The following is a 13,414-nucleotide window of genomic DNA, read 5'->3' on the forward strand; positions in this document are numbered from 1 at the left end:
CCCGTTGGGAATCTGCAGCTCTGATTTCCAAAATCAAAACTAAGTTTTGTGTTCCTCTTTCAGGATGCCGAGGAATGTGACAGGGCTGGGAGTGTGGCCACGTGCCAGGCCGTCATGCGTGCCGTGATTGGGATTGGGATTGAGGAGGAAGATCGGAAGCATACCTGGATGGAGGATGCTGACAGTGTGAGTTGGCAACAGGGGCCTTTGTCCATAATATGGAGTCTCTGCTTGTGGGAACAGCAGGCACCTTATAACTACTAAGCTATTTTAAAACTTTTTTTTTTTTTAATCTGAGACGGGGTCTTGCTCTGTCGCCCAGGCTGGAGTGCAGTGGTGCTATCTCAGCTCACTACAACCTCCACCTCCTGGGTTCACGCCATTCCCCTGGCTCAGCCTTCCAAGTAGCTGGGACTACAGGCGCGTGCCACCACGCCCAGCTAATTTTTTGTGTTTTTAGTGGAGACTGGGTTTCACCGTGTTAGCCAGGATGGTCTTGATCTCCTGACCTCGTGATCTGCCCACCTTGGCTTCCCAAAGTGCTGGGATCACAGGCATGAGCCACCGCGCCCGGCCTCCCAGCGTGCTGGGATCACAGGCGTGAGCCGCGGAGCCCGGCCTCCCATGGTGCTGGGATCACAGGCATGAGCTGCCTCGCCCGGCCGCAGAGTTGCTTTCTTATTCTGTTCACTCTCATGCACTTCCCTCTTATTTTTTTTTCTGGAACTGTTTGACAATGAATGAGTTGCAGATGTGATGCCCTTTACCTTAAAACACTTTGGGGTGTATTTCTTTAAAAGAGGACATTCTCTTACACAGCCATAACTCAGTTATCAAAATCAGGAAATTGATGTTGGGACAGTGCTGTCAGGTAACTTCAGACCTTACTCAAATCTCACCCACAGGCTGGGCATGGGGCTGACTCCTGTAATCCCAGAGTGCTGTCAGGTAACTTCAGACCTTACTCAGATCTCACCCACAGGCTGGGCACGGGGGCTGACACCTGTAATCCCAGCACTTTGGGAGGCCAAGATGGGCAGATCGCTTGAGCTCGGGAGTTTGAAACCAGCCTGGGCAACATGGCAGAACACTATCTTTACAGAAACAAAAGCCAGGCATGGTGGTGCATGCTTGTAGTCCCAGCTACTCAGGAGGCTGAGGTGGGAGGATCACTTGAGCTCAGGAGTTCGAGGCCGTAGTGAGCTGTGATTGCGCCACTGCACTTCAGCCTGAGTGACAGCAAGACCCTATCTCAAAAAAAGAAAAAAGTCTCACCCGTTGTCTCTGTGTCCTTTTAGCAGAAGAAAAAACCAACTGTCTTCTGTGAGGAATACAGGGTCATCCTCAGGCTAGCCTGGAAGAGAGCCTCAGCCTTTGTTGTTCATGAGTGTGAATTTTTTGAGGACCACAGGCCAGTGATGCTGTAGACTCCTCTTTGATCTGGTTCTCTGTGGTGTCTCCTCCGGGTTGGTTTGAGACTTCTTGGGGCATCATACAGAGAGTTGTGTACCTGTTCAACTCCGACCGTCTGGTGCAGGCAGTGGCTGCAGGTGTTTCCACTGTATGGTTGCTGTTTGTTTCTTTGTTATTATTAATAAGTATTTTGAGGACCCATTAATGATGCTTCTTGGCCTGAATCAGTTATTTCTGTGGTGTTTGCTAAATGGTGATTTTTTTTAAATCTTTTTTTATATATTAAATTTTTTTTTGTAGAAACAGTGTCTCACTATGTTGTCCAGGCTGGTTTCGAACTCCTGGCCTCAAGTGATCCCACCTCAGCCTCCCAAAGTGTGTAGGATTACAGGCGTGTCACTGTGCCTGGCCACACCTGCATAATGATTTTGTGAACAGTTTCTCCTACATTTTATTAGTTGGAATTCTACAGTAACGAAGAGCTTCACTTTCTCCTTCATCCGTGTGCGTTCACTTCCTTCCATCTGGATTGGTCAGTGGCTCCTCCTTTGGTCCTTGGGATCAGACCCCACTGCTGGCATTGCCCATGTGATACACACATGGTTCTTTCGCACCCCGTGTGGCACGACCCAGAGCTTGTGTGCTGGCTGGGCCATCCTCCTGCCCCAGTGTGTGCTAAAATACACACATCAATCCTTAGGTGAGTTAAGACGCAGGGCAGCGGTAATAGTTTTTGTTGGTTTTTTTTTTTTTTTTTTTTTTTGTGACAGAGTCTCACTCTCGCCCAGGCTGGAGTCCAATGGCGCGATCTCGGCTCACTGCAACCTCCGCCTCCCGGGTTCAAGGGTTCAAGCAATTCTCCTGCCTCAGCCTCCTGAGTAGCTGGGACTACAGGCGCCTGCCACCACACCTGGCTAATTTTTATATTTCTTATAGAGATGAGGTTTCGCCATGTTGGCCAGGTTGGTCTCGAGCTCCTGTCCTCAGGCCATCCACCTGCCTCAGCCTCCCAGAGCCACTGCTCCTGGTCTGTTTTTCTCTTATTATTTTGTCATCTCTTTCACATACACTGGAGTAAGCACAGCTGTTTTTCAGAGTGCTTGTGATGCTGGAGTAAGGAGGACAGTGTTTTCTGTGCCCAGAAGTGTGCTGTGGTGCTGCTTCCCTCCCAGACACCAGGGCCCTGGGCAGCATCACTTGATTCTGTGGGTGTTCAGGCCACTCTCGGGTTGCTTGTGAAGGTCCGAGGAGGCGATGGAGAGTCTGAAATGCTTTGTCACCAACCCTCAGGACTTGTATCAGAAATCACAGGGGCGTAGGCCAGAGGGCTCTATCCAGGGCCTGACCGTCACCGGCATCCTCCCTGACCCCCTCAGATGCTCCTGGTCAGGATACAGTGCCTGAGGCAGGGCCCTTGCTGGTTTCTGTGCTGGTTGAGTCAGACTGAAGCCATGTGACTTGGGAGGCATCAGGTCTGAGTGAAGAAATCTCAGTGACATCCCCACTCCTTTTCCTTCTTACCTGTTTTCATGCTGGGGGTCCTTAACACTGGGAGGCTCCTCTCGTAGAAGGCAGCTGTTCCTCTGGGAAGTGTTCTTGGGTGCCCCTGTGTGGGGACTTGGACAGCTTTGAGTTGCCAGTCCAGATCTTTGCCATTGTCATGTACACAGTTGCAAAACTTTGTTCCTGACCCACTTCCTGGTGGCCTCTCACTTAACTTCAGCAACAAACTCCTTCTTGGTACAAGAATCCTTTCAGTGGCCGGGTGCGGTGGCTCATGCCTGGAATCCCAGCACTTTTGGGAGGCCGAGGTGGGTGGATCCCTTGAGGTCAGGAGTTCGAGACCAGCCTGGCCAACATGGTGAAACCTCGTCCCTACTAAAAATACAGAAATTAGCCGGGTGTGGTGGCAGGCGCTTGTAATCCCATCTACTTGGGAGGCTGAGGCAGGAGAATCGCTTGAACCTGGGAGGCGGAGGTTTCAGGGAGCCGAGATCGCACCACTGCACTCCAGCCTGGGTGACAAAGCGAGACTCTGTCTTAAAAAAAAAAATCCTTTCAGCATCTGCAGGGCGCAGAGGACGGTGACTTGTCTCTGTGTGAGGCTGAGTGGGAACAGGTGTCTGAACCCGGCCCAGTGAGTCTCCAGGTGTCATGATTGCCGGTCAGACGAACCCCCAGAGGCTTTAGCGCTGCGAATGGTGACTGGCTTTTTTGTTTTCTTTTGTTGTTGATGCTAACCAAGAGATAAAATCATTCTTGAGTATAGGGAAAAAAAAGCCTGAAGAAAATAGAACTGTGTTTACTGTAGTTCTGTTGGAGTGGATGGGTTTTTTCTCTTTGTATTCACTTGTCTTTTACAGGTTTCTAATGAATGTAACTTTTTATCATGGTAAATATATACTATACCTAATTTTTTTTTTTTTTTTGAGACAAGGTCTCTCTCTGTCGCCCAGGCTGGAGTGCAATGGCGCAATCTTAGCACACTGCAACCTCTGCCTCCTGGGTTCAAGCAATTTTCATGCCTCAGCCTCCCAAGTAGCTGGGATTACAGCCATGCACCACCATGCCCAGCTAGTTTTTGTATTTTTAGTAGAGACAGGGTTTTACCATGTTGGTCAGGCTGATCTTGAACTCCTGACCTCAGGTGATCCATCTGGCTTGGCCTCCCAGTGTGCTGGGATTACAGGCATGAGCCACCACCGTGGCCACTACACCTGATTTTTAAAAAAGAAACCAATATGTTTGACCTGCAGTTACAACATGTGTGTGTGTGTACACGTACATATGCCTGGGCCACAGCCCCGTGTGTGTGTGCACGTGTATGTGCATATGGCTCGGCCACAGCCCCGTGTCTGTGTGTGCGTGTACGTATGCATATGCCTCGGCCACAGCCCTGTGCATGTGTGTGCATGTATGCATATGGCTCGGCCACAGCCCTGTGTCTGTGTGTGCGTGTGTGTGCATGTATGCATATGGCTCGGCCACAGCCCCGTGTCTGTGTGTGCATGTACGTATGCATATGCCTCAGCCACAGCCCCGTGTCTGTGTGTGCGTGTACGTATGCATATGCCTCAGCCACAGCCCTGTGCATGTGTGTGTGTGTGCATGTATGCATATGCCTCAGCCACAGCCCTGTGTCTGTGTGTGCGTGTGTGTGCATGTATGCATATGCCTCAGCCACAGCCCTGTGCATGTGTGTGCGTGTGTGTGCGTGCACGTATGCATATGCCTCGGCCACAGCCCTGTGTTTGTGTGTGCGTGTGTGTGCACGTATGCATATGCCTCAGCCACAGCCCTGTCTGTGTGTGCGTGTGTGCACATATGCATATGCCTCAGCCACAGCCCTGTCTGTGTGTGCGTGTGTGCACATATGCATATGCCTCGGCCACAGCCCCGTGTCTGTGTGTGCGTGTGTGTGCACGTATGCATATGCCTCGGCCACAGCCCCGTGTCTGTGCATGTGTGTGCACGTATGCATATGCCTCGGCCACAGCCCCGTGTCTGTGTGTGCGTGTGTGTGCGCGTATGCATATGCCTCGGCCACAGCCCCATGTGTGTGCGTGTGTGCATGCACATATGCACATGTCTCGGCCACAGTCCTGTGTGTGTGCGTGTGTGTGCATGTATGCATATGCCTTGGCCACAGCCCTGTGTGTGTGCGTGTGTGTGTGTGCACGTATGCATATGCCTCGGCCACAGCCCTGTGTGTGCATGTGTGTGCACACCTCCATCACGTGCAGCTAGTGACTCGTGCACCTCTCGCAGGCCAAGGAAGCAGCAGGCAGCCCCATTTGCCCCTTTTTCAGTGTTCCTGTTTCTTGTCCTCATCCTCAGGCTTGTCTCTTTCATGTACACTGGAGTAAGCACAGCTGTTTTTCAAAGTGCTTGTAATGCTGGAGTAAGAACTACAGTGTTTTCTGTGCCCAGAAGTAGGTTTCGCAGTCCTGGATTGTGGTTCTACTTTCTTTCTGGGGGGGAGGACAGAGTGTGACTCTGTTGCCCAGGCTGGAGTGCAGTGGCGTGATCTCGGCTCACTGCAACTTTTGCCTTCTGGGTTGAAGCGAATCTCCTGCCTCAGACTGCCGAATAGCTGGGATTACAGGCGCATGCCATCGCGTTTGGTTAATTTTTGTATTTTTAGTAGAGATAGGGTTTCACCTTGTAGGCTAGGCTGGTCTCGAACTCCTGACTTCAGATGATCCACCCGCCTTGGTCTCCCAAAGTGCTGGGATTACAGGCGTGAGCCACCGCACCTGGCCTGGATTGTGGTTCTAATTAGATAAAACACTGTGGTACACCTTCTAGCAGATGTCATCTTTGAGAATCGTATGAGCCTGGGGAGGGCATCATGCCACTTGTTCTGTGGTCAGTGCTGGGCTGCCCATTCTCATGTCTGTCTCTCTGCTCTAGTGTGTAGCCCACAATGCCCTGGAGTGTGCACGAGCCATCTACGCCTACGCCCTGCAGGTGTTCCCCAGCAAGAAGAGTGTGTGGCTGCGCGCCGCGTACTTCGAGAAGAACCATGGCACTCGGTATGTGGGGACCCGCCTGCCCCAGGGCGCTAATGAAACCTCCAGCTCCATTTGTGTAGTCCTGAATTTAAACCTCTTATGTCTGCTCATCCAGTCTTGTGCCCATTTAAGGTCTGGTCCTCTGGTCGTGATGAAGGATTTTATGACATTTGGGACTTTGCAACTGGATCCATCTTTATAGCCCCTTCTGGGACAGCAATGATACTGTTTTCTAGTTGAGAAACAAGGAACCCCGGGGGCCTGTCCTGCTAAGTGTCCTGTAGCCTGAGGAGTGGCCTGGGTGTAGACTCGAGGCTGGAGCCCACGTGGCCCATGGCCGAGCACTGGCTGCAGCGGACTTGAGGCTGGAGCCCGCAGGGCCCATGGCCGAGCAGTGGCTGCAGCAGTGGGTGGGGCAGCATCTGGGCTCAGGCAGGCATGTTTTCCATTTAAGCTGTGCTGGCTTTGGGTTTTGACTGGTTTTTGTGCTCAGAGGAGGTCCTTGACAATTTTATTTAACTGTACTCTTTAATTGAAAACATCTTTCAGGTCTGCTTTATTGGCTGTAAATGCTGATTAAATTTGGCGTTGCAGTTTATTGTTTTAAATGGGTAGCTCTCAAGGGCATTGGGCTCGTGTCCCCACGCACCCTCTGTCTGTCCTCTCCCAGGTCCTCGGGTGATGCTCCCTGTACCAGGTGAGGACAGGCCCTGCTGGTTTCACTGGGGCTGCAGCTGAGAATGTTGAGCCATTGTCTCTTTCCTTTTCTGGTATGATTTAATCTCAACCTCTTCAGGGCATCTTTCCATGTGTCCTCCTGAAGCCCTGGCCCCCTCCCCATGCCCACCAGCTGGTCGGGTGTTGCGGGATTGATCTCCTTTGGGGACGTCTTGAAATGGCTGTCATGGTGCTCCTCTGTAGAAGGTCACCTGGGGCAGTCTGAGTGAAGAACAGGGCAGTGCCAGGTGTAGGCTGAGGTCTCTCGGCCCGTGACCTGAATATGAACTGCTGACCTTGACTCCTGGGCACAGTGGGCAGTGTCCTCTGGCTGCCCTGCCTTCTCCTGAGTGCACGCTCGCAGGGATGAGGGGAGGCAGTAGTGCTGGGGAGCTGGTCCTCTGGAGAGCACAGTTGTCTTGCTGGCCCTTGCTCCACACAGTGTGATTGTGTGTGGTCACTTTGTCTTGCTGTCGCACTCACTGAAGCCCAAAGGAGTCACTGACGTGACTGAGGGTGGTGGGCCACGAGAGTCCAGGAGCATCAGACCTGCTGCCCAAGGCTGGCAGTTTTGCTCAATAGTGACCTGAAATCACTTTCTTCCTATAAGATAATTCCTTTGGATGCCGGGAGAGTCAACCTGGGATCATAATCTTTATCAGTGGGTCCGGGGTGCACTTGTGCTCTGTGGTTCAAGATGAAAAGGCCTCCCCTGTCACAGACTGAGGTTATTGCTGCTTCCAGGACACACGGCTGTAAAAGGTTCTCTTGTGAAGTTTGTCTCTCCAGCTCTGCTATTTAAACAATGCATTGCTTTGTAGAACCCTCTTCAGTAGTTGATTTTAGAATCTTTATGGAGAGGAAAGATTTCCCCACACTCTCCCCATCGTAAAATCTGGTCAATCATTTATAGCATCGAACTTTGGAGCAGTAACTGTCTTTCTGGCGCGCCCACGCCATGGCTGAGTGTGATGTGTGTTCTGGTTTATGGCCCTGACTCTGGTGACCGTGGCCTCTTATCTTGCAGGGAGTCCCTGGAAGCACTCCTGCAGAGGGCTGTGGCCCACTGCCCCAAAGCGGAGGTGCTGTGGCTCATGGGCGCCAAGTCCAAGTGGCTGGCAGGGGATGTGCCCGCAGCAAGGAGCATCCTGGCCCTGGCCTTCCAGGTGGGTGAGGGTCACCTGTGCAGTGAGGGGCCTGTGCACACAGGAGCTGACCTGGGTGCTGACTGGGGCCTGAAAATCTCCCACATACAATGTGGCACGTGCTGTGGTTGGGGTGCACTGGAGTCCAGGGGCTGCTCCACAGGAGCGGGGGCCGTGAAGGGGCCCGAGAGCAGGAAAGCAGCCCACCTGGCAGATACTTACCTCTCGGTCCCCCCACTCAGTGTGACCACGGGTAAATGTTTCAGAACGTGGAACACGGGGTCACACAGGCTGAGGGCGCCCTTATGTGAATGGACGTATTCAGGCAGCCTCACTGAGCCAGGGCTGAGGTTGCCTGGTTGTCATGAGGGGTGCATGTGTGTTTTTTTTTAAGTACCTTGTCTTTATTTTCACATATAACATCCTAATACTTTATAACATACTTTTTAATAAGCTATAGAATGCTACATAAAAGTCTGTTACTGTAGCTCAGGCTAATATCATAGAGTGTGCCCTTCTTTGGGCAAATACCATGAGAGGGGACTGGCCTGGGTTTAACCTTTTGCTCTCAGCTGCCTGTTTGAGATGGCATCACTCCTGTGAGTAACTGCAGCGTCCCCTCCACCTGCCTGCTCTCTGCCTGTCAGGTAGCTTTCCTTCCACCCGCTCTCTTGGGCAGCTGTGCTGATTAGGATGCATTCAGACAGCCCTGGGCACCAGCCCTGGGGAGGCTTTGAGGGCAGAGCCTGCATGTCCACTGGGCTCTGGGCTGTGGGGAGCTTCCTTGGCTTGTGGACGCCTTCTCCACATGTCAGTGGCACCCTGGGAGTCCTCTCTCCTGCCCATGTGGGCTCATGAGGACAGGACAGCTGGCTTCCCTTCATCAAGCTGAGGGGAAAGAGTGAGGTTGCGTGTGGTGAGTCTACCAATATAGGATGTGAGTGCCCCATTCAGGAGCTTTGAGAGGGCGTGGGTGGATCCTGGATAAGATGGCCTTGCACCCACCCCATTATTGCTTGAGTGCTTTAGCAGCCTCCTCGCTGTCCTCACTGTACCAGAGTGAACATGGGCCTGTGTGTTTCCAGGTGAGTCCGGATTCTTGCACTGGAGTCTGCTCTGTCATCTCCTCCCTGGGAAAGGCTTGGACCAGACTAATCCTGCAGCAGAGCAAGGCCTGGCTCGGTTCCTGCCTGCCTGCTTTTGATTAAGTGTGATCAGGCGCTGGTCCCTGTGTTCTGACCCCTCTTGACGCTGCTGTACTTGCCCTCCAGGCCAACCCCAACAGTGAGGAGATCTGGCTGGCAGCCGTGAAGCTGGAGTCCGAGAATGATGAGTACGAGCGGGCCCGGAGGCTGCTGGCCAAGGCGCGGAGCAGTGCCCCCACCGCCCGGGTACGCAGTGGCAGGCAGGGCTGGGCCGTCTGGGGTGCGTGGTGTGCACACGCGGGCCCCACGCCTGGCTTGGGTGGTGATGGGAGTGAGATGACGGCAGGCAAACGAGACCACAGCACACTCATCTTTGTGATGTGACTTTAAAACGTTCATATGGGTGGGCGTGGTGGCTTATGCCTGTAATCTCGACACTTTGGGAGGCCAAGGCGGACAGATCACCTGAGGGTGGGAGTTTGAGACCAGCCTGACCAACATGGAGAAACCCCGTCTCTACTAAAAATACAAAATTAGCTGGGCGTGGAGGTGCATGCCTGTAATCCCAGCTGCTCGGGAGGCTGAGGCAGGAGAATCGCTTGAACCCCGGGGGCGGAGGTTGCGGTGACCTGAGATCGCACCTTTACACTCCAGCCTGGGCAGCAAGAGGGAAACTGTCTCAACAACAGCAACGACAACAACAACAAAAACATGTTCATTCGGCTGGGTGCGGTGGCTCATGCCTGTAATCCCAGCACTTTGGGAGGCCAAGGCGGGTAGATTGCGAGATCAGGAGTTTGACACCAGCCTCACCAACTCTGCTAAAAATACAAAATTAGCTGGGTATGGTGGCGTGCACCTGTAGTTCCAGCTACTTGGGAGGCTGAGGCAGGAGAATTGCTTGAACCTGGGAGGTGGAGCTTGCAGTGAGCTGAGATCGTACCACTACACTCCAGCCTGGGTGACAGAGCGAGACTCTATCTCAAAAAAACAAAACAAAACAAAAACATATATTTATCCCCACCTTTTGTGTACACAAACAGGCTATGAAAAGCTTACAGAAGTACACACAGTACTGCAGGTAACAGTGTTGAGGATGAGCGTACCATGAAGCACGTACCCTGTAGACGATGCCCTGCGTGATAGTGCGTGTCTGCCCCACAGGTGTTCATGAAGTCTGTGAAGCTGGAGTGGGTGCAAGACAACATCAGGGCAGCCCAGGATCTGTGCGAGGAGGCCCTGCGGCACTATGAGGACTTCCCTAAGCTGTGGATGATGAAGGGGCAGATTGAGGAGCAGAAGGAGATGATGGAGAAGGCGCGGGAAGCCTATAACCAGGGGGTACGTCTCTGCCTGGGGCTGCAGCTGACCCGGCATTCACAAAGCTCAGCCCCCTGGTGCAGGGCCATTGCCCTTCGCCTGTGAGGAGATGTGGAGGGCTGGGGGTTACAGCTGATGGAGCTGCAGACTCAGGACCCAACCCCTGGTCCCCTGAGTTCTGTGCTTTTCCTTATACGAAGCTGCACACACTGCTCAGAAGTGCAGAGTGTGGCACACCTGCAGTAAAGGCTGGTATGTACAGACCTGTGTACACAGGTCCACAGCACCACCGCACACCTGTAAACCCACAAATGCAGAGTGTGAGGGGTGTTTTTCCATGGACATGGCAGCCCTGAGGCACTCGCTCACCCACTGCAGATGAGAAGCTGGGCATGGCTGTGTCTCAGTTCTTCATAGACACCACCTGAGCTGCTCTCTTACTTGTTGGTTGCAGTTGAAGAAGTGTCCCCACTCCACACCCCTGTGGCTTTTGCTCTCTCGGCTGGAGGAGAAGATTGGGCAGCTTACTCGAGCACGGGCCATTTTGGAAAAGTCTCGTCTGAAGAACCCAAAGAACCCTGGGCTGTGGTGAGTCCTGGTGGGGGCAGCCCGGCCTCTGGGCACAGCTTCCCCATCAGGTGGGCCGCCCTTACCCAGCTGCTTGTGTGGAGTCACTTGTGCAGTGCTTCCAGGCTCAGGGGCTTGTGGGGCGGTAGGTGCTGGCCATGAAAAATCATGGTCCCTGCCTTGGGAGAGTTCGGCCTAGATACTGTGACAGGCCTGTGGATGGTTTGATGCAGTTTTAATTTGTGTTCTGATGGAGGGCACCTGGGAGAGGGAGGGGTTAATGATGGCTGGGACGAGGGAAGGATGGACCCTGGAGAGCCAACTCCACAGAGGAGGTGGCGTGGAGGGCCCTGGAGGTGGGCAGGAGTCTGCTAGGTGCAGGTCTGTTCATGGAGGTGCTGCGTCCAGCTCCGGGTGACGGGGCTGGAGCACTGCGCGGGCACTGCTGCAGACAGGCAACTCCTGAGTGCCCTGTGCGGCCCTGGCTCTCCCAGGCTGGTCTTGCTTGTTCTGGATGCCTTCACCTGCATCTGGACAGCGTCACGATCTGAGGTCTTGCCTTGGGGCGGTTGCCAGTGGGGCTGGCAGGGATGTGGGCACCAGCGCCTTGTTTCTGTGGTGGATGAGCTCTGCTGTGCAGGGAATGGAGTTTTTGCTACTGTGACTGGGTGGAGAGCCTTTTCAGACAGCTTCAGACAAAGCTACCCAGAAGCTACCAATATGTGCTGTTGGTAGACGGCTGTGGGACCTCCCCGGGCCTGTCTCCTCAGGTTGGAGTCCGTGCGGCTGGAGTACCGTGCAGGGCTGAAGAACATCGCAAATACACTCATGGCCAAGGCGCTGCAGGAGTGCCCTAACTCTGGTAAGGGGGTGCCCTGACTCCGGTAAGGGGGTGCTCTGACTCCGGTAAGGGGGTGCCCTGCCTCTGGTAAGGGGTGTCCTGACTCCAGACTCCGGTAAGGGGGTGCTCTAACTCCAGTAAGGGGTGCCCTGACTCCGGTAAGGGGGTGCTTCCTGGCCTCCCAGACTCCGCAGGGCTAGCGCTTCCTGAGGGAGTGGAGGCTCAGGCTTCAGACAGACTTTATTAAAATGTGTTGTGTGAATCATTTCAGTCAAAAGTTTCAGCTATACTTGGCCATTAAGACATTTTAATGAAATTCTTGGCCGCAAAATTGGAGAATTTGATTTCATATTCTGAAGTGTTATCATTTCTTTTTCTTTTAAAATTTAAAAGAAATTGGCCAGGTGTGGTGGCTCATGCCTGTAATCTCAGCACTTTGAGAGACTGAGGCGGGAGGATCGCTTGAGTCCAGGAGTCCATCGCTTGAGACCAGCCTGGGCAACATGGTGAAACCCTGTCTCTACAAAAAATACAAAAATTAGCCAGGCACAGTGGCACGTGCCTGTAGTCCCAGCTACTTGGGAGACTGAGGCATGAGAATCACCTGAACCTGGGAAACAGAGGTTGCAGTGAGCTGAGATTGTGCCACTGCCCTCTAGCCTGGGCGACAGGAGTGAAACCCTGTCTCAAAAAATAAATAAATAGGTCAGGAGGGGTGGCTCACACCTGTAATCCCAGCACTTTGGGAGGCTGAGGTGGGCAGATCACCTGAGGTCAGGAGTTCAAGACCAACCTGGCCAACATGGTGAAACCCCGTCTCTACTAAAATACAAAAATTCGCTGGTTGTGGTGGCGGGCGCCTGTAATCCCAGCTACTCGGGAGGCTGAGGCTGGAGAATCGCTTGAGCCCGGGCAGTGGGAGGTTGCAGTGAGCTGAGATTGCGCCACTGCACTCCAGCCTGAATGACAGAGTGAGACTCTGCAGGGTGTCCTGTCTGTGCCCTCAGGGCTGCCATGGTTTTGGGTGGGCCAGAGCGCTCATCCTTTGTGGTTCTCCTTGCACAAGTTCTGCGAGCCGTGTGTGGGAGGCCCCTGTCATGGTCTGAGGACGTCCCGGGTTAGAATCTGTAGGCTGGGCACCTTTCCGGAACCAGAGGCTGGAGTGCAGATCTTTGTTCTTTGTTTCTGAATTGTAGGTATCCTGTGGTCTGAGGCCATCTTCCTCGAGGCGAGGCCCCAGAGGAGGACCAAGAGCGTGGATGCCCTGAAGAAGTGTGAGCATGACCCGCATGTGCTCCTGGCCGTGGCCAAGTGAGTGGGGCCCTCACAAGACTGCTGAACCTCGGGGTCCTAATGGGCTTTTTCCAGAGTCTGTCTGCCTCTCCCTGGTCATTGTAAAGATGCCCAGCAGTAGGGTGGGCTCCCCTGATCCTCGGCTGCTGTCGCTCCTGCTGTGGTCTGGGGCAGGCGCCTCTCCTGGCAGAGACAAACCTGAGGGTGCTGGGTCGGAGACTCACCGGGGACGTGACTCTGGAAACTCGCAGGCAGCCACGTGTAGCCATGGGGCAGAGCAGACTCTGGGCAAAGGCCTGCCAGATGTGGGGCACAGCAGGGAGCTCGGGGCCATCCCCGACCCACAGGGTCCCTGTTTCCTTCTAGAAAGAGGATAGTCTGGGAAGGAGCTGGGCCTGAGTGCGGGTCAGGAGGCTGGGAGGTGACCATGTGGGGTGAAGGGAGCTCTTGGAAGAACTC

General features: G+C 53.7%; 1 protein-coding gene across 2 annotated transcripts in view; it reads left to right on the forward strand.

Annotated features, from left to right (window-relative positions):
• The window catches only part of PRPF6 (pre-mRNA processing factor 6), a 50,748-nt gene that overhangs the window by 34,530 nt on the left and 2,804 nt on the right, over window positions 1-13,414 (forward strand). Inside the window, exons 12-19 of one of the 2 annotated variants that reach the window (XM_054466788.1) lie at window positions 64-186; window positions 5,827-5,948; window positions 7,672-7,810; window positions 9,061-9,180; window positions 10,099-10,275; window positions 10,709-10,842; window positions 11,592-11,683; window positions 12,859-12,973. In XM_054466788.1, coding sequence (XP_054322763.1) covers window positions 64-186; window positions 5,827-5,948; window positions 7,672-7,810; window positions 9,061-9,180; window positions 10,099-10,275; window positions 10,709-10,842; window positions 11,592-11,683; window positions 12,859-12,973 — 1,022 coding nt within the window. The remainder of the gene's footprint in view (window positions 1-63; window positions 187-5,826; window positions 5,949-7,671; window positions 7,811-9,060; window positions 9,181-10,098; window positions 10,276-10,708; window positions 10,843-11,591; window positions 11,684-12,858; window positions 12,974-13,414) is intronic. The other variant, XM_063659042.1, reaches the window with a different exon arrangement.

Source organism: Pongo pygmaeus, chromosome 21 (assembly GCF_028885625.2).
Source record: "Pongo pygmaeus isolate AG05252 chromosome 21, NHGRI_mPonPyg2-v2.0_pri, whole genome shotgun sequence".
Taxonomy (NCBI): Eukaryota; Metazoa; Chordata; class Mammalia; order Primates; family Hominidae; genus Pongo; species Pongo pygmaeus.